The sequence below is a fragment of the Xyrauchen texanus genome, chromosome 34, assembly GCF_025860055.1.
Source record: "Xyrauchen texanus isolate HMW12.3.18 chromosome 34, RBS_HiC_50CHRs, whole genome shotgun sequence".
NCBI classification, from domain to species: domain Eukaryota; kingdom Metazoa; phylum Chordata; class Actinopteri; order Cypriniformes; family Catostomidae; genus Xyrauchen; species Xyrauchen texanus.
The window spans coordinates 18,829,342-18,856,286 of NC_068309.1; the positions used below are offsets into that span (position 1 = coordinate 18,829,342).

Consider the following 26,945-nt stretch of genomic DNA (forward strand, 5'->3'; position numbering starts at 1 on the left):
TATATATATATATATATATATATATATATATGCAACATAATCTAGTATATGCCATTTCAATACATTAACTGATGGAATAGACTAAATTTTTACATTTTTCAAAAGCTAAAAATGTGACCAATTTGATGAAAAACCAGAGATAAAATATAATTGGTAAAATTTATATTTTCTAATTGTACCTAGAAGGGTTGCACAGAAGGTTCCTTTATAATTAAGAGCATTAGCTGAGAGAGAATTTCTATCATATGTAAGCTAAATGAACATTGTAACAAAGGTAACATATGAATCGATATCGGAATCGAATTGGGAAATCTGTATCAATACCCAGCCCTATTCATATGTTAACATCTAAATTAACACAGAAATATTATATAACATCAATAAATCATATTAAATACATTAGGTTACACCAACAAATTGTAATTTTAAGGATTAGTTAAGTAGAAATAGCTTTTTTAACAATTGCATGTTACCTCTTTTTACAGTATAACATCTCCTTTTGTGTTCCACAGAAGAAATAAATTCATACAGGTTTGGAACAACATGAGGGTGAGAAAATTATAATAGAATTTTCATTTTTGGATATATTATGCCTTTAAAAATATTTTTGACACACAGGTAAGAAATCTGATTTTAGAGAGAAAACGTAATGACGTGAAAATCATTTTATATAGATAGTTTGCTTCTTCTGTCTTCCCCAAGGTTGTAACCAAATGTTCAACACTGGGCAGAACAAGTATAAAAAATGTTAAAATGTAAGAATCAGCCCACCGTTCTGTCTCTCATAGTTGACTTTAGTGGGCTCTTTGGGCATGTTCTCCTCCTCTGGGGCCTGCGTGGTCAGTAGCCCGATGGCATGGCTGATGTCACCTTGGCTTGCCTGGACAAAGAAAACAGCGTTAATGCAACTATTCATCACTACTGAAATATATAACAAAAGAATATGAGATCACTCTTGTATGATGGATTTGGGCCAGTCCAAAAAGTATATAAAAATGTTGTAAGTAAAATGCTTTGCTTGAGTGTCCCTGACACACATGATGTGTTTTTGTATCATATCTAGGTAACCCAACCCTCATTGCTGAATGTAAGCGAACACTTCGCTAATGGTATGATTTACATATTTACAAACATTTGTCTGGCTTATGTTCTATATATAGCCATGTCAGTGTTATTACATCTGTTTCTTATGTTATAAATACATGGATGAGTGCTGCTATAGTGAACATACATTCAGGGTGCTCTGGAGAATGTGTAGATCCTGAATGCCAGTGATCTCTTTGAGCTGGTTAAGCAGCATTTGACTCTGAAAAGATAAGCAAACATCCTGTTGGTAATTTTTATTGAGCAAAAAGGGGGAAAAAAATCCCCATCAGTATATTGAGAATACTTCTGTTTGTGATAACAAGATCCACTTGAGCAATTAACCCCTCAATAACTAGATCCGCTACAGAAAAAAAAGAGCAGGTGTGATCTGATGAGTTCTTGATAAGAATTTGAATATGAGGTGAGAATTTGATATGAGACACAATTTGCACTTGGATTTAACACCCACTATTTGTAATCTCTGACTCAGGTGTCATACTTGCATGGGCTGGAGTAAAGGAGCTGGTTAGATCAACATTTTTTGCAAAGAAAATGTCAATATACTACATATACAGAAGGGAAGGCCCAACACACATGAAACCTATATCTCCTTCACTGTTTCAGATTTGACTTGACATCTGTTTAACTACAGTGCGTCTGAAAATAGGCTCTAGTCGTTGGCATAGGTGGCATGTAAACATTTAAAAAGTCTGTGGCCTAAATGAGAAATGCAGGAGCCTGATGAACTATATAAAGCAACTGTGATAGCAGGTGGGAATGTCGGCATGGACGTAGAGGCCGCCAGACACCCTATGCTGGGAGCAGAAGACATATATGGTGAGCTCGAGGCCTGTGAGCGCACGTTTAAAGCTCTATTTTGGGCCCTCTAGATAACGCCTGTTTATCATGGTGCTCAGCGGAGCTTGAGTGACACAAGCATACAAAATTAAACAATAACTCTGATATTTCATTCAGAGGACAAGAAATATGTTATCACAAAATCACAATGTTCAAAGAAAGTTATCATAATTTAAATATACACAGACTACAACTTTTATAACAGATTGTTGTGTAAATATTAGCCTACAGTTTTTCTAGACTGAGTCAGAACACAACATCTGAAAAGCCTGTTCATTAAAGCACATTTTAACACAACTCCCAACACTCAACAAGTCGGTGACAGCTGTCATGTGATAAATACACGTCGTATCAGAAATGTATACGTGTTTAAAATGCACTTTCTTCAAAAACACACTTCGCTCACCGAGTTGGCAGACTTTTCCCCATGCTCAAAATTCTGTTCAACTCTCATGGCAGCGCTTTCCCCCTATTTCTCCAGATTCCTTCGCCCTGATTCCAGAGTGAGACCTATTCCTCCATGTGCCACACACACCCACACATGCGCTGCGCGAGGACACGCGCTCTCTCAAGCGCGCGCTGGGACCGCCGCGTGCGCGCTTGGTAAACAGTCAATAAACGTCAAAAGAAGACGCGTTCTCGGTGTCAGTGGCGGTTTTGGCTTACTTGGTCTTAGTGCCCTAGGCGAGATCCGAAGTGGCGCCCCCTTAACTTCCCAACTGCTACCCCTATCTTACATATTACTGCTTGTGCTATTACACATCACTCCTAATTTCAAATTTAACCCTCCCCTCCTAGTTTTTATTGATGCAAAATGATCAATGACATTGTCAAATCTGCCCAGCAATAACATGGTTGATTCTTATTTTCTCAAGACCGCTGAGTTGATCCTGCGTCATGGTGTACCTATACTATATTATTTTTATCTTATGTTTGTTCAGATTGTAAGAATGCATTATGGACATCTATAATCCTAACCAGTTAGAGACTTTTAGGCTGAATACCCTGTCTGGAACGACTCAGGGCACCTTTCCCCCATCCCGATCTTGCGAGCTCTGTGTGGGGTGGCATGATTTGGGGCACCTTTCTCCCATCGTGATCTTGCGAACTCGGGGCGGCACGATCTGGAGCATCTTTCACCCATTGCGAGCCAGGGGCGGAGTGGAACAATTCTGGGCACCTTTCTCCCATCGCGATCTTGCCAGCTTTGGAAAGGGTGGCATGATTTTTTGGCACCTTTCACCCATCGCGAGCCAGGGGCGGAGTGGCACAATTCGTGGGGCCATTCTCCCATCGCGATATTGCGAGCTCTGTGGAGGGACAATCAATCAGGTACCCTGTTGTGCCACCCCACAGAGCATTGCCGCCCTAGGTGCCTGCCTATATCGCCTATGACAGGATCCGCTACTGTTCGGTGATCTTATTAACCCTGAACCTGTTAATGATGACAGTTTCACCCTGTGTCAGTTAAACTTAAAATAATACCAACTTTTTGTGCCCCCAACAACTGAAGTTGTAAAGTACGATTTTTCCCACCAATGTCACCCTTCAGCCAAAATGCCAGATACTATCTGTAAATCCATAAAATTACATAGGATCTGCATCAGACAGTGAAATAATTTTTTTATTTGTATAGCCATTTCGGGATGATGGTTATAGCGTATCAACATTTGAAAATGGTACATAGATGAAGTTATAATTTTTCATCAAGAAATTATATGAAATGATACCAAAAAATTTTAATAATTTTTGGTGCCACAAAATATTTTTCAATATTGTATAAGGTAAGCCTATAATCGCATACCTGCTGGTATATTTTCTCAGTTGTATGCTACACTGTAAAAAAAAAAAAATCTGTTACATATTTGGCAGCTGTGGTTGCCAGATGTTTACCATAAAAACACGGTAACAATGTTTCAGGCTTTTCGGGATTTCAATTTGATGCCCATATATTTTAATGTTCACTACAGTTTACTATGTTAAATGATCCAAACTTATATACTAAACTTCTGGAATGATAAAAGTCTGCTTTTCACTTTGAAATGTATTGTTAATCACCGTAGTAACAACAAAAGTTGGCATGATCATTATTTAAGTTGCCCAGGTGGCGATATAATTTGAATCACCAAAAACAGAAGAAGAATGTGAAAGTGAAAGTGGAGACTGATAGTAAAAAGGGACCCACACTTATCATATCACTTCTGAAGATATGGATTAAACCACTGGAGTCTTATGGATTACTTTTATGCTGCCTTTGTCATTTTAGAGCTTTAACATTTTGGTACACATTCACTTGCACTGTGAGGACCAACAGAGCTTTTTTCTTCTAAAAATCTTTGTTTGTGTTCAGTAGAAGAAGGTAAGTTATACACATCTGGGATGGCATGAGGGTGAGTAAATGATGAGATTTTTCAGTTTTGGGAGAACTATTCCTTTAAAGTTCATCAAGAGCAACCCTTCCAGGAGCAATAATTAATACATATGTGGAGACAGTGGACAGTTACTCACACAAACTCAATGAGGGTAATATGTGACACTAAAATAATACAATAAACATTAACTAAACAACATAAAATATAACACAGGACACCACAATGTACAGAACTGATATAAAAAAGGAGAAATATATATAGAATGAAATGTGACTTCTGGGAACGCCGATTATTGTTTTTCACCATCATTTTAACAATAGTTTACCATAAAAAGTACTTGATAAGTCTAAATACATTTTCCCAATAATACGTTAAAAATATACTTTTTGCATCAAATTTTGTATTGTATTTTATTTTTTACAATATTTTACTGTAAAATTACATGTTGTCTTGTTAAATATATTATCATTCTTTACCATATACTTGTATATGTTAAGGTAACTACCCATTAACCAATACATTTTTATTAACTTTAGCATTTTTACATTCTATTACCACTAAAATTATGGATCTTTGTCCAATGTACCCAAGGGCTTGTACACTGTAAAAATTAAGTAAAAATAATTAAATTGTGAAGACTAGCCTAAGAGGGTTTGTTGGTATCAGCTGGTTTAAGATGGTCTCCCAGCTTAGCCGAGCTGGTGCTCAACTGATTTAGACAGCTGAATAGTGCCCCAAACCCCTCTAAAACCAGCCAATAGATAAGACTGACCAGGCTGGGAGACAAGCAAATACTGGTTTCAATACATTTCTCACAGAATAACATATTCACCCATATATTAATTCTTTGTCTCGTTCAGGTTGTAGAAAAACAGCATTACAAAATCATGCTCAATATGAGTGATAATAGATGATTGAATGATGACCCATTATCTTCTAGTACTCCCCTATACTCCTTAGTGTCCATGAGTTGAGCAGACAGAGGACACATCCTATACACAAACACAGATCTTCTTACCCACATAATGGAAAATCAATTTGCTAGAGTGGAGAGCAAGTTGCTCCAGTGCATTTGTTGCAGTCATGTGTTTGACGACCATTCTGATGCTTCATGGCATTTTTGCCTAAAAGACACTTTGTAATAGGGTATAGTTTTAATAGCTAGGATAGGGTGTGTGGAAAGTCATTTGGATAAGGTTGCAGTCTGGATTCTAAAACAAATCCTGGAATTTAATTGGCAAGATGAGTCCTGTCCTCCTGCTGTCTTTGTTGCTGTCAGGTAAGTCCAATTTTGCTTACTGTATTAATTATACAATCAAACAGTTATAGTTGTTTGCATTAACATTTAATATTTAAAATGCAACAGTTTATAAAACTAAAAATTTTAATTCTGTCTTAAAAGCCACCTAATCTTTCAGTGGATTCTATAATGTAAGCTTTATGGGACGATTCTTGTTATTGCATTTTGTATGCTGCAAAACAGGTTAATAAATATGTAAATGACATCTTAACCAATTTAAGTTAGATTTTGCCATCTGCTCCACTCAGTTATTCCTCAGGCTGAGTTGGTTCCAGAGAAACCAAAGAGATCTGCTCTGAATCAACTCACAAGATTATTGCTCCGCAAATATGACTGTGGAGTTCGACCTGTCCAAAACTGGACCACGCCAACTACTGTCTACCTTGACCTTATAATCCAATCTGTCCTAGATGTGGTAAGAAGCTACCTCTACATTTTAACTTTTAGAGTGATACAATATACAGTATTTCTGTTTATATGGTCATCTGATGAAATTGTTTGAATATATATTTGAAAATAAAATTAAAGTCTGTTTACTTCTTATATCATTGAAAATTAATATAATAAAACATGCATGTTTTTTCACAGGATGGACAGACTCAGAAAGTGACTACCAGCATTTGGTATCGCCAAGTTGGTATCAAGTGATTATTGTCTAACTGTTGGTTACAAATCATAATTAAGTCAATGGCATGATTGCATGTCATTACTACTTTATTCACTGCAAATGGCATTTGATAGCTACTTTTAAAAATGTTTCTTAAACGTTTTATTACTGTTACCTCTTGAATTGAAACCCTCAGCTGACCTTTAACCTTAACCGGAACCTTTAATCTGAACCTTTAATTCTAAACATAGTGATATAGTGAAATTGTGTAAATGTAGGGGTAATAGTCATAATGCTAAATTTCTCAACTATTGCAAATCACGTTAAGACAGCAATTAGCTTTTTTGAGTTACAAATTAAGATAATGCTTACTTCACAAAAGGGTGCATGATTTCAAACAAATTTGGCATTTTATTTGTATTCTGTAAACAAATCACTCTCCATTGTGATTGGAACAGTCAATGTGAGTCCACTTTGAAAATGTTTCAGAACAAATCGATTCCTCCCACTAAAAACAAACAAACAAACAAAGTGTTTTATAAGGCTTTTAGCCCCTGGCTTTTTACCCCAAATATCATCTTTTCTCTTATTGGATTTAATGACCTTGGAAAAAACTGAAAATTATGTCTCAAAATAAATGTGATAATTTCAGGGATTTTCATATAAATATAAAAAACGAGAACAAATTGTCTCAAATTCAACCTTTAGATACCACACGCAAAGATCTTATTGATCAGGAAAATGTTGCAGTGTATAGCAACAAACAGGTGTTTAGGAAAGTGCTGTGGTAGTTTTTGTAGCTATAATCAAAGGAGCCTTTTACTCAGCGGAGCCTTTTACCCAGTGCGGCCTTTAGCCCTGTTGTACTCTCCAACCCCAATTCCGAAAAAGTTGGGACAGTATGAAAAATGCTAATAAAAACAAAATGAGAGTGATTTGTGAATTATATTCACCCTTTGCTATATATAAAAAACTACAATTACACATTATATGATGTTTTACCTATATGAAGTTCTTTTGAAAATGTACAGTATTTCAAATTGGATGATTGCACCACACTCCAAAAAAAAAAGTTGAAACTGGCAATTTAAGACTAATAACAATTTGACGAGTTGAAATAACAAGGTGATGTGAAACAGGAGATGCTAAACAGGTGAAGAAGCAATTGTGTCATAATACTGTATACTGTAGGAGAATCCAAAAACATTCCAATCCTTCAAGAGAAAGGATCATTCGAGACTTGTCAATTTTCCAACAGATGCTTTAGCAAATAATCCAGCACTTTGAGAACAATGATCCCCAAAGACAAATTGGAAGGATTTTGGGTATTTCACCCTCTACAGTGTAAAATATAGTTAAAAGATTCAAGGAATCTTGTCAAATCTCGAGGCAAGACGAAAACCATTTTTGAATGCACGTGATTTCTGATCCCTCAGACAGCATTAAAACGGCATTCAACTTTAATGGATATCATAAACATGGGCTTGAGATAACTTTAATAAACCTTTGTTAGTCAACACCACTCGCTGCATCCACAGATGCAAGTTAAGAATTTACTATATAAAGCAGAAGCCCTACATCATCACTGTCCATAAGCACTGCCGACTTCTCTGGGCTCAGTCTCATCTTAGATGGAAAGTAGAACAGTGGAACTGTGTTTTTTGGTCTGAAGATTCCACATTTCAAAAAGTTTTTGAAAAACAAAGCCGTCAGGGCCAAAAAAGCAGAGCTGTGTGCTGGATTGGCCTGCCTGCAGTCCTGACCAGTCTTCAATTGAGAATGTTTGGCGCATTATTCCACATTTTAAACTTAACAAACATGTGTCTTCAGAGCCCAAATGCTTAATAAGTTTTATCAAAAGAAATGGTGATATTTAACAGTGGTAAACACTCAACTGTCCCAACTTTTTTGGAGCGGGTTGCAATCATCTGATTTGAAATTACTGTACATTAACTCATAATTAATAAAACGAATTAAATTCTCAGGGTAAAACATCATATAATGCATTGTTGTAGTGCTTTCAATAAAGCAAAGGGTGATACGGTAAAACATCATATAATGCATTGTTGTAGTGCTTTCAATAAAGCAAAGGGTGATACAATTTACAAATCACTCACTTTTGTTTTTATTAGCAGTTTTCATACTGTCCAAACGTTTCCAGCATTGGGGTTGTACATACGTAGCTGCCCACATAAAGATGGTTGTGCATTCTATGCCTATATAAGCAGATTGTAATGAATGGTCAGGTGAAAAATCAAAGATTTATGCTTAGGTTTCATAGATCACATTTTACCTTAACTTGAGAACTACTTTTCTGAAAAACAGGTCTAAGAAAGAAAAACATTGTTGAATGTTTAACAATGTATGAAATTTCAGATTCCTTGTAGACTGAACATTTGAGAGGTCTGAATCTCTCTCATGGGACTCATTAGCGGTAACAGTAAAACTTGTTACTCTAATGTTTCAGATTTGGACAGATGAGTTTCTTGTGTGGGATCCAGAAGATTTTGATGGAATCACCGAAATATCGCTGTCCTCTGATGCCATCTGGGTGCCTGATGTCATCATAAGCGAATTGTATGCACATAATAAAGTATATGTCTTGTTTTAGCTCCATATAAAATATTGTAGCCGCATTTGATTTAAAGTTTGCTGTCGCAGCCCACAGGATAAACTTTTTTAGATTGGAAAATAAAGTGTGATCAATAGTGCATGGCTATATTTTGTCTAGTTCTACTCTCATTGCATCACATCTGTTCCTCTCTATCCAGTGTGGATGTTGGCAAATCCCCTGTGATCCCATATGTTTATGTCAACTGCTCAGGAACAGTGAAAAACTACAGACCCATCCAGGTGGTCTCAGCATGTCACCTGGAGATTTATGCCTTTCCCTTTGACAAGCAGAACTGCACCCTGACCTTTCGCAGCTGGCTACACTCAGGTAAATTACTCACACATACACAGCATGTGCTTTCACTCCTTCACAAGCAGGCTGGCCTCTGTATAATGAGAGGTGTAGTAATTACTGAGTGTTTTTGATCAGTGCTGGTTAGGATCTTTTAAAAGCTGACAGATTTTTAAATAATTGCCTCACAAACCTGCTGATCTAAACACGCAAACAGAATTGTGCAATTCATTTTTTTTTCATGTGTAAAAAGACTTTGGATTTGGACTGGTAAAATGTGCAATAAGTGCCAGAGACAATGATCTGATGATGTGTTTGTGTGACAGTAAGTGAAGTGGATTTAGCTCTATGGAGGCCTGCTGAGGAAATCGCCAGTGATACAAGAGAGTTTATGAATGATGGTGAATGGGAGTTGCTGTCTGTCCCTTCTCACTACTGGAAAATGGCAATAGAGGACAGGGACTATGCCCACATTCAGTTTAATGTGAGTATTTCCACACTGCAGCTTATTCAACCAGGAACAAAAGTTATTGAATGGCAGCTCGAATTGCCAAAAATAGAGGATAATTGACATGTTGTCAATGTTGAAAAACACACCCATAAAAAGTATGTTTAGGGCAGATCAGGGACAGTTGTAACACTCAAAATGTCCCTCTCTGCATGAGAAAAAGAAATGCAAACATGTCACTTTGTAATACATTTTCAAAATAAATAAATAAAATAATAAAACAAATTTGAGTAAAAAAAACTATAATTTCGCTAATTTAGGTACAACAGAGACTTTTGTTTTAAATGCATACTTTCTGACTACTAAAAGTATTATTATCATACAGTATAAAGTCAAAATATTACGTTTAAAGCAATATTATTATTATGTTGAAGTGTGCTCTTATTTGAGATAAAGTGGGTTAATACAAATGTTACAATTGCCCCCAACTATTGTAACGGGAAAATTTAATCCTCTGATGTTTTTATGAAATCTGGGTTAAAAACTGAAACACTTTATTTTGCAGTGTCTGTTACACATATTACATGTTTTCAAAATTAATTACTATAGTAATAACTACAAAAAAGTGTATTTACCTGCAGCTGTACACAACAGATACACAGAATACACATGTAGTTAATTAGTATTACTTTGTACATATGTACAGCTGTGTTCAAATAAATAGTGTGTTAATAAAAGTGAATAAAGTGCAAATATTTTTTAACAGCTTTTATTTCCATATTTTAAATGTAGTGGAAACATTACACATTCAATTCCAAATCAAAGCATTAACAAATTTGATCAAGTCTATGTTTTTCTTTTACAGGAAGCAAAGAAAAGGAATATTAATCTGTTCCAAAAATAGCAGTGTCAAAATTTTTCCCTTTAAACTTCAGTTTTGTCTTCAAAATTTAGTTTCATAACCATTGTTTTTGATAACTGTTGCGCATCTGCGCTGCATCGAGTCAACCAGCTTCTGGCACCTAGAAACAGGTATTTCAGCCCAGAATGAATGAACTACATTCCACAGTTCCAGTAAATTTTGGGGTGTCACTTCAGAAATTGCTTCAGATTTTCTCAATTTTCTCCCCTTTTGGAATGTCCAATTCCCAATGCACTCTAAGTCCTCGTGGTGGTTTATGGACTCACCTCAATCTGGGTGGCGGAGGACGAATCTCAGCTGCCTCTGCATCTGAGACTGTCAACACACCTTCTGACTGTCAACGCATCTTATCACGTGGCTCATTGAGCGCATTTCCACGGAGACATACTCACCACGCTCCCCACCGAGAGCGAGAACCGCTTTATAGCGATCACGAGGAGGTTACCCTGTGTGACTTTACCCTCCCTAGCAACCGGGCCAATTGGTTGCTTAGGAGATCTGGCTGGAGTCACTCAGCACGCCCTGGGATTCAAACTCGGGAACTCCATGTGTGGTAGCAAGCGTCTTTACCAATGAGCTACCCAGGCCCCCAGAAACTGCATTTTTAATGTCACCCCACAAGTTTTCAAATTTCAAAATTTCAAAAGCTTTTTTATGTATTCAAACTGATCCATGATCCCTGGTATACAATAACTAGGCCCAAATCCGTAGTATGAAAAACATCCCCATACCATGATTTTTGCACCACCATGCTTCACTGTCTTCACAGTGTACTGTGGCTTGAATTCAGTACCCGGGGCCGCCTGACGTACGGTCGATGACCACTAGACCCGAATAGAACATCAGTTTTTACTCTCATCAGTCTCACAATGGTGCTTTACGGGGGCTTCTTGCTGATTGGTTAGCTTCGATCAAATGTCTTCTGACTGTAACAGTACTTACAGGTCATTTAAAATCATCTATGATCTTTCTGGAGGTAATGATTGGCTGAATCTTTGCCATTCTGACTATTCTTCGATCGGTTTTAACAGTTGCTCGTTTTATTCCGTGTGTTTCAGGTTTTTGTTGCCATTTTAAAGCATTTGAGATAATTTTAGCTGAGCATCCTATAATTTGCTGCACTTCTTTATACGTTTTCCCCTCATCAATCAAATTTTGAATCAAATGACATGGTTCCTCCAAATTTTACATAGAAATTCAGAAGGAAATATATTTTATAACAATATGTGAAACATTTGCTTCCCTTCTTCCTTAATAAAGGACAATCAATGACACTTTTATAATTAATTCTCTAATTAAACTCCACACTTATTATTTTGAACATGCCCTTTCAATGAATGAGTCAGTTACTCAGAACAAGTAATTGACAAGTGTTTTCTATTACACTACTACAAAAGTAAATTATTTGCAATACAGAAATATCACTACTACTAATAACAGTGGTTCATCAGGTCACAGATGTTGTACTGTTATTTTTTTAACACAACTGTAAATACACAGTAAAATAAAGAAACAGACAATGTAAAAAAAAAAAAAACACATTTGATATTATGATCAAGTTTTTCTCTTTATTAATACAGTTAATTTTAGCACAAATAAAGGTTTCTATAAGTAAAAGTTTACAACTGCTCCTTTCTCCCCTACACAGCAAAAAGGGAAGAATATCCAGTCTTATTAATCAGATTAAAGACAGACATACATAATCTCAGTTTGTCTGTTTCTTCATAAACAAAGACATTAGGCACAAAAGAGACTGCTGGCCACGCTCAAGTATTGACAGTTTGACATGTGTCACGACCCTTCTCCAACCTTTGCGTATCTGTTAGCGGAGTCACGCTAATGCTAATAGATGAGGCTTAGCAGCAGACAGCACACAGCATGGATGACAATAATGAGACTGTCTTTCTGGCATTTGATCAATGAGTGCCGTGTTCTGAGGGTGGAATGGGCTAATAGCTCAAAGCTGGTGGGCAATCCACCCTGTTCCAGCAAGATGCACACCGTGGAAAAGGGTTGTGTACTTTGATTACCTTTGCTCCACGGCTCATTGCCAAAGCCATTTACTGTAGGAATCCATATTTGTGTTTTTACTCATCGGCCAAATGGGTGGGGAACATGTTTAAGTCGGTATGAAATTGCTCTTTGTTGTAATGTGAAAGTTTAAGCAGCCTTAAACAAGGAGAGTGAAATGGATGGTCCTGAGCCAAATGAGGGACAGTGGGAGGAAATAGCTCTCTTTTATCTTTCTCTGTGGCTGTGAGGTTGACTGGGATGCTTAAGAATCAAATATAGGTTCTCAGGGAGAGCTGAAGTGTGTGAAAACAATTTCAATTCTAGAATGAGAAATAGGACCGATTTAGCAAATCCAGGAAATGAGGAGAAGCCTTAAGCTTGTTATGTAATTTCCCCTTTTGACACAGCCACTTTGGACTGTTCTGAGACCAGATTTCTCTAAGTAATAGACCTTATTAAGAGTAGTGCCATGTTTAATTTTAGACAGGAATGAAAACGAGGCTGTGGAAATAGACTTAAAAGGGCTGTACAGTTATTTAAATGGGTGTTGATCATTTAGCTGGCAAAATACATTGAAAATACATCTTCACAAATAATTTCAGTAGACAAAAAACTAATTGTGAAAATTAGATGACCTATTTACAGCTTTATACAGAGCATGCCATAGAAGACACTGTAATTCTGCGTCCGATTATGCATACTTCTCTATTAGCAGCAAGTCCGGCAGCCCAACTCTAGGTGCTATACATGCCAAGAAAGTTGTTCCTTGTGGTAATATTTTACTTGTTTAACAAAACCAGAGTATTTCTGCGGTTGTTGTTACTACATCATATATTAGGGTCACGAGACAATGCCCACGTTCCCGTATGAAGTATATCCTGAAATTAATTCCAACTGTACTACCCACCTGCATACCTAAAGTACATACTTTTTAATGGCTGAGAAGTATATTCGTACAAAATAGCAGTACATACTCTGACAGTTCACAAATCTGGATGCAGCTTATAGGAATATTCCGAGTTCAAAACAAGTTAAGCTCAATCGACAGAATTTGTTGCATAATGTCGACTACCATAAAGATTTATTTAGAATTTTTTTCTTTAAAAAAGCAAAAATCGAGGTTACAGTGAGGCACTTACAATGGAAGTGAATGGTGCCAATTTTGGAGCTTTAAAGGCAGAAATATGAAGCTTATAATTTTATAAAAGCACTTACAAACTCATGTATTATCTGAGTTGAAAAGTTGTTTAAATCATTGTTTTTACAGTAATGTGTTACATCGTCATGGCAACAGAGTTGTAAAATTGGCTACAGCTGTACACAAAAAAGGTTGGCAAGCGATTTTTTCACACTAAAATCATGTTATTACACATATTGTTTATGGGCATACTTTTTAAACAGTGAGTATTTTAACTTTTCGGATTAGCTCCATTCACATCCATTGTAAGTGCCTCACTGTACTGCCATTTTTGTTCCATTTTTGTGGTAATCAGCATAATTCCACACATGCTGCCAAATTACCAAACTTTTATTAAACCTGGAATATTCCTTTAAAACGATCACAGCCTCAATTTAATTCCCATCAATTAAAATGAAATATGGTGCAACTCTGAAAAATCACCCTAAGCAAGTGTTTCACCCCTCTTGTTGTCTCTCTGAAGATGTTGATCCGCAGGCGCCCCCTACTCTACGTGGTAGGTCTGCTAATCCCAAGTATCTTCCTCATGGTTGTGGATGTCATCAGCTTCTATTTACCTCCGAACAGTGGAACACGCATCACTTTCAAGACCAGCATTCTCCTGGGCTACACTGTAGTCAGAGTCAATCTGATGGATGAAATCCCTGCTACAGCCATTAGAACACCCCTCATTGGTATAGTACAGTCAGAACTCTTCATAATTGTTCACCTATTCTTTTCACTCCAGTGGGTAACAACAATGTCTCGCTTGTTTTGTCACAGGGGCTTTCTTTGCTGTCTGTATGGCACTTCTGGTGATCAGTTTGGCAAAGTCCATTTTCGTGGTGAAGCTTTTGCATTACAGTGAGAGAGAAGTCAAGGAGATGTCCATATCTGCCTGCTTACTTGACAAATACGGCTCGACTGACCAGAGCTTTATTGACAGTGTGTTCACTTCAATGAAGACAATGGATGATGTGGATCATTCAGGGGGTAGAAGAGAAACTACTATCTATTTGTTATCCTTAAACAAGTTTCTATGCTGGCTTGACTTATTAATTATGGTTAGGTTTTTTTTTTAAATCCCTAACCTGAGACCAAACAGTTTTAAAATAACTCCTGTTACAGCCTTGACACTGTCCTTCAACCTATTCTGACTTGGTCTGCTATGTATTTTCTAACAGATCAGACTTACGGTTTTCCCTTAACTGACAATAAAAAAATTTCCCAAATTCTATTAGACTTCCATTGAAAAATTCCAGCTCTTTCTAAGCAACGTCCACTGAACTAAGCACAGTACTTCATGCTGATCTGACATACTAAGCTTTTTTTCTGGTAACTTTGTTACCATGATGGTTTAATGCTAACAAACCTTAAAACACTGAAAGGACTGTAAAAATGACAGTTCAAACTATTTTAACTGAAGAATTAATGGAGTGGTGGTGGTGTAGTGGTCTATGCACATAACTGGTAATCTGGTAATCAGGAGGTTCAAACCCCACAGCCACCACCATTGTGTCCTTGAGCAAGGCACTTAACTCCAGTTTGCTCCAGGGGAATTGCCCCTGTAATAAGGGTTCTGTAAGTCGCTTTGGATAAAAGCTTCTGCCAAATGCATAAATGTAAATGTAATGAAAGTGCTTTTATAAAATTATAAGCTTCACATTTCTGTCTTTAATCCCTCCAAAAGTTGTCAACATTCACTTTTATTGTCTCCATTCACTTCAATTGTTAGTCTCTCTCTGAAACCTAGATTTGTGCTTTTTTAAAAGAAAAGGAGGGCCACAAATTTTTGTGGTAATCAATATTATGCCACAAATGCTGTCGATTGATCTTAACTTGTATTGAACCCGGAACATTCCATTAAAGGGTAAGTTAACCCCAAAATGTAAATTCTGTCATCACATACTCACCATAATGTTCCAAACTCATATGACCTTATTTCTTCTGTAGATCATAAAGTAAGTATTTGTTTGTGGGTGAACTAACCCTTTAATGCTGTATAGATATATCAGACTTCAAACTACATAAGGCTTAGATAACCTTCAAACTTCAATTCATATTTAACAGCTTTTAACTTTTAAACAAGGCTTTTTCAAGCCAACATCAAAGTTTGTCTTGACAAACATTCATTTTCTACTTATTATTATTAGACAAAAAATGGACGAGCACACAATTTGCTTTTTTTTTTGGATAGCTTATACAACCATCTACAATGCTATACATTGCTATACTACCTTCTTCTAAATGGGTTAATACTTGTGTTCTCTCTATTATGCTTTCAGGCTACCAGTTTGATCTTTCTTCAGAGACAGACCTGTTCTCCCTGACAGATGTTCCAAATAGTGACTCTCCACTGGAGAAAATCCTACAGGAGGTGGTTTCTCTCAAACTATACCTTCAGGAGGAGGACAATGATGGCAGTTCACAGTCTTACTGGCTGGAGCTGTGCTTAAAAGTGGATAAGGTCCTCTTCCGCATTTACGTGTTGTTTGTGCTGATCTACTCTTTGACACTGCTGCTGCTCTGGGTTAGCTGGAGTTCTCTCTGAAAGTCTGATGATGGTGGTAGATAAAGAGGGATTTAGAGACAAAGACAGAGAAAAAGCTATAAAAAACAAAACAAAAATGACACTTATATAACTGGCACAGATTTCACATATTAAGGTTACAAATAAAACAACTACAATTTCAGTTTATTAAAGTACATTTGCAAATACTTGCAAATGCCCATTGTTTAAAAGAAATCTCAGATTTTTTTTAAACAAAAAATCTCTACCTGGACTAGCCAATTAGAAGATGGATATACATACACTACATAAAGCTGTTAAACTGTAATAGCCGTGTCATATATTTGATTTAACGCTACATATAATTATTAATGGTAATTCAGAAATAATGTGCTTCAGTAGTTTAAATGCATAAATAGGACTATTCTAGACTGTAACAAAAATGGGATGCATTTGCCTAAGGACTACATTATTGTAAACATGGCTGAACTTTTTCTTTCAGATGTTAAAATCAGGCTAGCCTCACGCTATGGAATTATTTATACTGTATGTGATTGTTTTGGTGTAAAGGAAAACAAGGTATTGTACATATTTAATTTGTTATATTATCTTTTGGTGTCGAATAAAGGAAAACAAAGTATTGTACTTAATTTGTTATAATATCTTTCTTTTTCATACCAAAATAGAGAGTTCTTATCACAAATAGCACTTATTCAGGATCTTTTCAGTATAACTTAAATTGTATCCATACATATTACTTCCATTTTGGAAGAAAACACAAGGTACAGATCAGAGTCATAAATGGTAATAAATGAGCAAGGAGCAAGTGACAAAAATGTCTTAGATATTCAAAATGTGGGGATATTCAAAATTAGTTTTTTCTTTCTGAAAACTAATATTAAATATGTATGTACAGTGCATCCGGAAAGTATTCACAGCACTTCACTTTTTTCACATTTTGTTATGTTACAGCCTTATTCCAAAATGGATTAAATTCATAATTTTCCTCAAAATTCTACAAACAATACCCCATAATGACAACATGAAAGAAGTTTGTTTGAAATCTTTGCAAATTTATTAAAAATAAAAAATGAAACAAATCCCATGTACATAAGTATTTATTATTTATTTATTTATTTTGGAAGAAAACACTGCCACCAACTCAAAAACCAAAACCAAAACTAAATGAAAATCTTCCATGATGGTAGATTGTATAGAGCTCTAAATAATCAAACATTTGGACTGGCCACTTATATAAAACATAGGATGTATTGATCATCATTTACAGTGTTTGGTGTTAATTTTATAGGTAATATTCATAATTGTTCAGATAATAATTCAATTTAAAATCAATTAATTTATTTAATTGAAGAGTTTGCCATAAATGGTGTGCAGTGTGTTATATATGGTTAGGAAAACAATAATTCCCTTATAAAGTAAATAAAAAAACTTTAACAAGTTTAAATTATGTTTTGAAATTCTATATATTTGAGTTCTCAGTATTTTTTTTAACAACATCAAAATTCCAAATAAGGTATTTTTAAAGTGGCATTGGTTGCATATTAGATATTAGAGTCATTAAAAGTCATTCATTAGATCACAAATTAAAATAATGAATGTCAGATTTTATAGATAAACACACTTTACTGCATCCAATCAAGATGCAGAGGTTTGTCAAAAGTCAGAAAATATAGCAAATAATACAGTTGAACTGAATTTCTTAAGGATATGCACAGTTTGGCCGCTGGTGTAAAGGTGCACTGGCCAACAGTACCAAGAACTCTGCATAAATTAGTAAGATATGGGTCAGTGAGTGTACATGTTGCCCCCTGTAACAATATCATACAGTGTATCAAGCTCCAGTTTCCTTACCGAAATATAAGCCACAATCACCTCACGTCACAGCATTACGTTTTCATTATATAGCTTCTCAGAGCCGCCTGTCCAGTCAGGAAAAAAAATGACAATTCAATTCCTCTACAAAATTCCGATAAAAGTTTCCTGACACAAATCTAATCAACTGCCTATTGCTGGGCTAATTAAGTCTCATCATGGCTGGGCTCAGTATAAGGTCTCAGTTTAATGTAGTAGTCTGAGTGCTCATGGAAATTTACTTGAACTTGGCGGAGAAACATGACCCATGAAATGTCAAATGTAGCCATTACTGATTTGTGACCCCCTCTGTTGAATTAGAGGGAGGGGGAAAAACATAATTGATTTGCAGATTTTCTTTTTTAAATAAATACAAACACACACACACACACACTATATATATATATATATATATATATATATATATATATATATATTATGGCATCGATTGTTTAACCAATACTGTTAAAATTATTTAATAAATAAATACACAATTAGCTTACTAGCTGCATCTCTCAAAGAATTGATGATAAACCATAACAATTAGCTACTATTTACAGTATTCCCAATTGAATTAGAGTATCTTGTTAGTTGTTCAGTACACGATGTACACAACATTAAAACCACCTGCCAAATATTGTGTTGGTCCCCCTTGTGCAGCCAAAACAGTGTCAACCCGCATCTACTGTAAGGATTGAATTGTGAGATGCTGTTCTTCTCACCACAATTGTACAGAGCGGATATCAGAGTTACCGTAGACTTTGTCAGTTCGAACCAGTCTGGCGATTCTCCGTTGACCTCTCTCATCAACATTTTTGATTTTGGCACCATTTGGATTTTGGCACCATTTGGAGTAACTTCTAGAGACTGTTGTGTGTGAAAATCCCAGGAGATCAGCAGTTACAGAAATACTCAAACCAGCCCATTTGGCTGATCTCCTGGAATTTTCACGCACAATAGTCTCTAGAATTAACTCAGAATGGTGCAAAAAACATAAAGTGAGTGGCAGTTCTGTAGACAAAAACACCTTGTTGATGAGAGAGGTCAATGGATAATGGACAGACTGGTTCGAACTGACAAAGTCTACAGTAACTCAGATAACTGCTTGTACAAATGTGGTGAGAAGAAAAGCATCTCAGAATGCTGTTCTGAGATGCGGGTTGGCACTGTTTTGGTGGCACCAGGGGGACCTACACTATATTAGGCAGGTGGTTTTAATGTTGTGGCTTATTTGTGTATATACCTTGCAAGGCTTCTATAGTTAAATATCTCATATGTGACTCTTGAGGCATTCACTTAGGCCAGACTGCTCAGGCTGTGTGATGATGATGCGGATGAGGGCGGATGGACTAAGCGCTGTAATTGACAGCCTGAACGCTTATGGGAAAATTCTGAGATAACTAGTGGAGCTCAGGGCGCATCACTTGACAGAAGCAGACCCGGGCTAGCAGCCTGCGAGAAGAACGCTTTCTTACTGCAAAGCAACGCAAAAAAAAAAAAAAAAAAAAAAAAAAAATAATAATAATAATAAAAACCTTGGCAAAATGAAACTTTCAGCACTCTGGACAGCTCTCTGCGTTTCCATGTACGGGGCGGCGATGGCTTGCTCAGGTAACTTATATTCAACTTTTTAATCGGTCCTGGGAACAGTTAGTTTTTAAGCTTAAAACGAATGGATGGCCTCTTCTTTCACAATGAACGTTATATGATCCCTGCTCAAAGGCAATGTCTCAAAACCTAATGAGATGCCATCCCGGAAAGCATTTTCCGCGCTGCGTTGCCCAAACAAGCGTACGCTGTCTAGGTAGGCAGTCAAATTAGTTTTGAGACACTGCCAATATATAAATTATTATTAATCAATATAAATCTATGTATTTCTTATTCTTCGTTTTTTTAATCTTTACATTCGCAAGTTAATAAAGTGATAATAGCCTGCTGTTTGCTCTTGGTGCAGTAAAAAAGCTGGGCAGTGACTCTGGGCGTTTCGCCAATGCCACACTGGTTCGACTGAATGAGTTTTTAAGTGTCGGATATAAGAAAGGAGTTCGACCCGTGCGGAACTGGAGAAAGTCAACGACGGTGGCCATTGACCTAATGGTTTATGCTATTCTCAACGTGGTGGGTTGAAGTCTAAAAAGTTTGCAACAATAAAAATAAAAAGAACTTCGTGTTTACAGCTGTATTTTGCATTCATACGTTTTCATATTTTAATATTTGCACGTATTTTGTGGACTAAAGGATGAGAAGAACCAGGTCTTGACAACATATGTGTGGTACAGACAGGTATGTTGGTGGAAAATGAAAAGTTAACGTAAAATTAAAATGTCCATTTTTGCATTATAATAATAAGTATATATTTTTGCATTATATAGGATATTCTTGTATTCTACAGTAAGTATAAATTAAAGTTAGTAATTAATTATTGGAATGCAGAGGTCTGTGCAGAGTACAGCATTTAAAATAAAAATATATATTCACATAAACTAAAATTTTCTCACATTAAAAGCAATGGACAGATGAGTTCCTTGTGTGGAATCCTGAAGAATTTGATGATGTCAAACAAATTTCTATTCCCACTGTCAACGTCTGGAGTCCAGATATTCTTATCAATGAATTGTGAGTAGAGCTGTAATAAGATGACTTTTAACAGTATTATGCCTACCTGCTCTTCACATCAGCATCCTACACCATCAGAATATTGCACTGGTTATGAATATCAATGGGATAGTTCAGACAAACATTATGTATCCTCAGTCACCATTCACTTTCATTGTATGGAAAAAATTTCTGGACAAAAGTAAATCATACAGGTTTGAAACAACATGAGGATGAGTAAATAAGGGATATAATTTTAGTGGTGAACTATCCCTTTAATCATTTTTAAAGTAAATATTGAACTAAATTGTTTTCACATAAATGACATGCAAATCTTTGAAAAATATGTTACAAGTTGTTTTCTACAGCCAAGCCTTGTTTCCTACATAGTCTCTCTCTATGTCCTCTGCAGTGTGGATGTAGGAAAGTCTCCCGATATTCCATACGTCTACGTAGGCCATGAAGGACTTGTGCGCAACTATAAGCCCATCCAGGTGGTGACTGCCTGCTCCCTCAACATCTACAACTTTCCTTTTGATGTCCAAAATTGCAGCCTGACTTTTCAGAGCTGGTTACACACCAGTAAGTAAACAAATTTCAGTGTAGTTTTGAGAGAGCTGTCTTTTGCTGTCAGTGATAGCAGGATGTATCTCCTACACAAGGATTCCAAGTCTAAAAGGATTTAGAAAAATATGATCTTCAATTATTCAGGAAAATTAAGCATGAAAGCTAATTTAAATACAGACAAGCATCAAGTTGTTCTTCCAAAACACCACATTTATTGCAGACATTAGGAAGCTATATTAAAGCAAGACTTTATTTTTTAACCTTTGTGTTCTGTTCTGTCTTGTGTTTCGTGTACGTGTTTTATGTACCTTCTTTGTGTGAGCTCACGGGTTGCTGGTTACTGGCGTGTGAGTTAGCCTACTGCTGTGCAACCTCTGGTGATGTCACGGGCCTGTCACCTTCTCAGGTTGAGTTTTTGTGTGACGAGGACTGTGGCATCATCGTCCCTGTTTGTTTTGATCAAGGTGTGTTTTCATTTTGCCCTCATGTGTTTCAGGTGCCGCTGGCATGCAGAATCAGCATTTCTATGGGAACTCTGTTTCCATGGGAACACTGATCATGACAACTTTCAGCTGCCAACGGCACCTTCCCCTTGTTTGTTTCCAGTCACTTGCCAGCAACAGAGCCCATTTCCCAGTCACTGCCGGTACTCAGGCAAATGAGACCGTTCCACTGCCAGTGCCCATGACCACAGAGGTCATTACCCTGCCACTGCCAGTGCCCACGACCACGGAGGTCATTCCGTGGTCATTACAGCCAACTCCATGTGGGTTAAACATTGCAGATTTTGTTTTCAAGCAAAAAAAGTGACTCAAATCAAAGTATACAGTACCTTATCCAAGATGTGAAAGACGTGATTAAAATGAAAGAACTGACTTTTAACTTTATCTTGTCATGTAGCTAAAGACATCAACATCACTCTAATAAGAAGCCCTGATGATTTAAGGAATGACAAGAGTGTGTTCATGAATCAGGGTGAATGGGAGCTGCTGTACGTCCTCTCCAAATACAAAGAGTTCAGCCTGGATAATGATGATTATTATGCTGAAATGAAGTTCAATGTAAGTAACCTCATAAATAAAATTTAAGGCACACCACACAGTAGTAGTTGGAAATTAAAATTGTCACATAAAATATTGTTTTACAGTCAGAACAGACAGAAGCCCAACTTATTGTATTAATCACGAATGTAGTAGCATATTTGGACTTGAGAAAGAATTTGCTTTATGGAGCGTAAAAAAAAAATCATGGCTGAGTTTGGAATTGCATACTACGCATACTACTATTTCTGCTATAGACACATGCTTTGGATAAAAGCATCTGCCAAAAGCATATGGCAGAAGTAGTAAGAGTAGTATGGGTAGTATGTCATTCTGAACTCAGCCCATAACTCCCTACCTTAAACCTAGTCCTAACCGATAGTGTCATAAAAAGTAAAAATGGGCTGAAAAACAAATTAGATTTTGAAGGTTAAGGCTCTTTCCAGTTGTAAATCAACAAAACCAACATCCCTACTCTAAATCTTAAACCAAACCCCAACCGATAGTGTAATTTTTGTCTTTTTTTTTACTTTTATCACTCTTGAACAAGCTTGTAAATGTAGTTTGTTATGAAATGCAAAGTCATGCACTTTAATAAAAGTGCTTGGATGTAACAACATACAATTGTTTGAGGAACAGAGTGAATAGTAAGTGTTTATGAACTGATAATCTGCCGTTTTACTCGTGATTTGTGTGAAAGTGAATATAAGTCATTGTTGTTGTAGAACCTCTAGTGTTCACCTGGAAACTGTTGCGATACATACTGTACAAGGAGCCACTTAAAAATTATTTAGGAAAAATGTATGTATACTGTCAGGTCCATAAATATTGGGACATCGACACAATTCTAATCTTTTTGGCTCTATACACCACCACAATGGATTTGAAATGAAACGAACAAGATGAGCTTTAACTGCAGACTTTCAGCTGTAATTTGAGGGTATTTACATCCAAATCAGGTGAATGGTGTAGGAATTACAACAGTTTGTATATGTGCCTCCCACTTTTTAAGGGAAAGTAAATTCGGTCACACTTCTATTACAGAGTAATACTTTTAATTCCTGTTTAATTATTTTGCAGATCTGCTTGTACTTACATATTGTTATAGTTAGTTATACATGTGTAGCTAGGACACTTATAAATACAGTTTTAATTCAAATAATCTTTCTATTTATGTCTTACAATGCCCAGGTTGTGGTCCGACGCAGACCTTTGTTCTACACAGTCAACCTGTTGTTGCCCAGTATATTCCTGATGGTAATGGATATTGTAGGGTTTTACCTGCCCCCAGACAGTGGTGAGAGGGTGTCCTTCAAGATTACTCTGCTCTTGGGCTATTCGGTCTTTCTCATCATTGTCTCTGACACTCTGCCCGCTACTGCCATAGGGACCCCTCTCATAGGTACAGTAGATCTTTACATTTTATAGGCAACAGCCTGATGCAACCTTAAACAAATTATTTAAAAAAATAGTAGCATTTCAAACAATTAAGTAAATATAATATATTTCCTTAAACTGTAATTTAGTCTATTGCATCTAGACCAATTTCTCATTGTAGCAAGTGGAATCGCATGTGATTCAGCAAAAACATAAGTGTATTTCTGTGTGTATTTGTTGGAGTATAGGTGTTTACTTTGTGGTGTGCATGGCTCTGCTGGTAATAAGTCTGACAGAGACCGTTCTGATCGTGAGGCTGGTGCACAAACAGGATTTACAGTCCCATGTGCCCCAGTGGGTCAAACACCTTGTGCTGGAGAGGGCCACAGTCCTGCTTTGCATTCGCAACAAGAAGTTCTGCTCCCTCCTCTCCCAGGGATCTGACCTCCCACTCTACAAAGAGAACAACATGAACACATATGGGACTCCAGGTACTGTAGTGCATTTTTGATGCATCGTTGTGTAATAGAAAGGAGGAGCATGTAACAAGTTTACCTAGTTTTAATTAACTATAGGGTGAGAAGAAAAACTTGAACAAATTGAATAGGTTTGCATTGGAAAACAGCAATTAAAGTTAGCTAATAATTTCTTTTTTTACTATATTGAAGCCGCATCTACTCTGCCTGTGAGCATACTAAATGATTTCGGACACCGCAAATGACAGGATATAAAGTCGTACTAGATGGCTTCTGGCTTAATAAAAAAATCTGTCACAAATAACAAACAGTCTTATATTCCGAATTTTTAAATACACCATTTTCTCACTTTTCAATAAAAATAAAAAAAATTTTTCAACAGCTTTGATATATGTTTTCTTTGTATTAAGCTAAAATGTAAACCCTAATGCACAAAATAATGAATTGTTTTGAGTAGGGAAAAATACAATCATACACATTAGTTTAAATAAATAAACTTTGATGAGTATTTTCCCAAGTAACCTGAATTGATTTATTGTCTTGAGTTTGATGAACTTGTCTATTTCAATTTACAGGAACTTTTATTGAACTGAAACTGGGCAGGGGATTTCTATTTCCCAACATTCATTGCATGGCACTCGAAAGGGAGAGTAAATGTTAAAATTAAGCCTTTATGCAAGATGAATCAAAAGGGGGGACTTGTTAGTGTTTAATGTTTAGTTGTGTTGTTTAGAAGAGTTTCTGTTATGTTTAAGTTTTGGGGGTTACCATTATGGTGAATAGTGGAGACACTGTTTCAAATAGTGTTACCAGTTAGTACTAGCTAGTTGTGGTTCCCTCTACTTTAAATATTTAAATTGAGTTTACATGGTCATTTTAAGTTCAGCCAAAGAGTAACATTTAAAATAGGGATGGGCGATACCACTTATTTTCTTTTCGATCCAATACAAAGTATTTTTAGGCCAGTATTGGCAAAATCTGCTAATAAATTGAATGAAGTATTTGGATAAAATTAGTAACTTACTTAAAATGTTCTATATATTTATAGGCCTAAACAGAACATTATTAAGCTGCTTTGTTTACCTTTTAAAAATGTGTAAACCAGATATAAACCACAAAATGAAGCATAGATATTATTATATGGCTACATTTACTAAAATGAAGTTACAATATGAATACTACAGTAATGCTGTAGCAAAACCATGGTTAATTGTATCTAAACCTTGGCAATAGACCCCCCCCCAAAAAAAAACTTGGTCCAACAGTCATGGTTACTAGTCATTGTTAATAAAATATTACTACAGTAAATCCATGGCTAGTTTTCACAAGGGTATCATATATTAACAAGGATTACAGATCATTATCAATGTTTTAACAATTCAGAGTTTAAATAAGCCTGTAAAAACGGTCACACAAGCCCATTATAATACATGTCATGTCTAGGTTTGTCATTATCTCAGAAAAGCACTGCCCCCTTTTTGAAGGAGTGCTATGAAAGGGTGAGCACTGTAGATGGCTTCTGGCTTAATTAAAAAAATCAGTCACAAATAACAAACAGTATTATATTCATAATTTGAAAATACACCATTTTAAAGAAAGGGTGAGCGATGACTGTCTGCTGGAGTTTATTTAGCATTCCTGAGTGTCACGATGAGCGGAAAAAAAAATTGTTCTGGTGCCATGCAACAATTTGCTTATATAATTCTTTTTTTTCCACTTTGAAGCTTATGAGATGCATTAATATTCATGTTATCTAAATAATAATATCACTAGTGTAAAAAACAACTTCAGAATCGATATTTTTATGTGAGGATCGATATTCTTGATACAACATCAGTATCGGAAGTATCAATACTTTAGTATCGATCCGCCCAAACCTAATTTACAATGAAGTTCCATTAAAATTAGTTAGCTTACTTAATATTTTTTAAGTTAAGAGCAAAAAACATGCATGTGTCGAACAAAATAAAAATCTTAAAGTTCTATCAACTTAAACTTGGGACTTCATTAACTTAAATCATTTTTGTTGAGTTCTGCTAACTTGGGTCTGCAGTGTAAGAGGTCAGGGTGAGACCTTTCAGTCCGCTATTGGTCACACGTCGTCTCATCATCCGCATTTGCAGGTGAGAGTTTGCCAAACTTGAAATTTGATACACACCTGAATGTGACATTTCTTTGCATGAGCTTAAGTATCCGCTCACCCGGAATGGAGTGCAAGTGATATCAATTAAACAATACATCAGAATTATGATATTGATGATTTTAATTGATTAGACACAGTCGAGAATGGGTTGGACATGACAAAATACCCTTTAAATCACTAAATTACAACAAAGTAGAGGATACAGGCGTTTGACATGTTTAAAACAGGCGAAGGCAAACAAACACAAAAACACACATGATTTGTGCCTCTAATTCGTTTAAAAAATGTAATGGGAAATTAAAGATTACCATATTTGTAGAGAGTGCCTTGTAAGGAAAACAGTAGGAAAAGACAGAACAAACTATACAGTAACCACTTGACCTGTGTGCAGTGCGCTGCAGTCATCACAGCTGCGAGGGATCCAGAGAGACAGGGAGGAACCTGGGTTTGGGTCTGACCGTGCGGGACACCTGCCCTCCTGTCATGGACAGCATCCTGCAAGAGATCACCACCATCCGTCAGTTCCTGGAGAAGAAGGACGACAGCAGAGAGATTGCTAAGGAGTGGCTGCAGGTAGGGTACGTGTTGGACGTCCTGTTGTTCAGGGTCTACCTGCTCAGCGTGTTGGCCTACAGCATCACTTTAGGCACTCTTTGGTCCGTCTGGCAGAACGCCTGA

The 26,945-nt window shown here is 36.4% G+C and overlaps 2 protein-coding genes and 1 pseudogene across 3 annotated transcripts in view; 2 read left to right on the forward strand and 1 right to left on the reverse strand.

Annotated features, from left to right (window-relative positions):
* The window catches only part of LOC127627709 (ubiquitin carboxyl-terminal hydrolase 28-like), a 33,365-nt gene extending 30,739 nt beyond the window's left edge, over nt 1-2,626 (reverse strand). The window contains exons 1-3 of one of the 2 annotated variants that reach the window (XM_052104215.1): nt 2,351-2,626; nt 1,232-1,306; nt 772-880 (exon numbers count right to left, since the gene is read on the reverse strand). In XM_052104215.1, the coding sequence (XP_051960175.1) occupies nt 772-880; nt 1,232-1,306; nt 2,351-2,398 (232 nt within the window). In that variant the 5' untranslated portion in view covers nt 2,399-2,626. The remainder of the gene's footprint in view (nt 1-771; nt 881-1,231; nt 1,307-2,350) is intronic. The other variant, XM_052104214.1, reaches the window with a different exon arrangement.
* A 2,787-nt stretch (nt 2,627-5,413) lies between these two features.
* htr3b (5-hydroxytryptamine (serotonin) receptor 3B) lies at nt 5,414-16,825 on the forward strand. Its single transcript, XM_052104508.1, has 9 exons — nt 5,414-5,595; nt 5,865-6,031; nt 6,205-6,249; nt 8,691-8,800; nt 8,995-9,164; nt 9,455-9,612; nt 14,173-14,383; nt 14,472-14,681; nt 15,974-16,825. Exons 1-9 carry the CDS (start codon nt 5,559-5,561, stop codon nt 16,237-16,239), a joined length of 1,374 nt encoding a protein of 457 aa, XP_051960468.1. The 5' UTR covers nt 5,414-5,558; the 3' UTR covers nt 16,240-16,825.
* A 2,814-nt stretch (nt 16,826-19,639) lies between these two features.
* Nucleotides 19,640-26,945, forward strand: LOC127627993 (5-hydroxytryptamine receptor 3A-like; annotated as a pseudogene).

Excerpts from the sequence above, each read along its gene's own strand:
- htr3b (XM_052104508.1), top strand. The coding sequence starts at position 5,559 with ATGAGTCCTGTCCTCCTGCTGTCTTTGTTGCTGTCAG. Across the intron at positions 6,032-6,204 it reads TCCAATCTGTCCTAGATGTG|GATGGACAGACTCAGAAAGT; the intron begins GTAAGAAGCTAC and ends GTTTTTTCACAG. Across the intron at positions 6,250-8,690 it reads CCAGCATTTGGTATCGCCAA|ATTTGGACAGATGAGTTTCT; the intron begins GTTGGTATCAAG and ends CTAATGTTTCAG.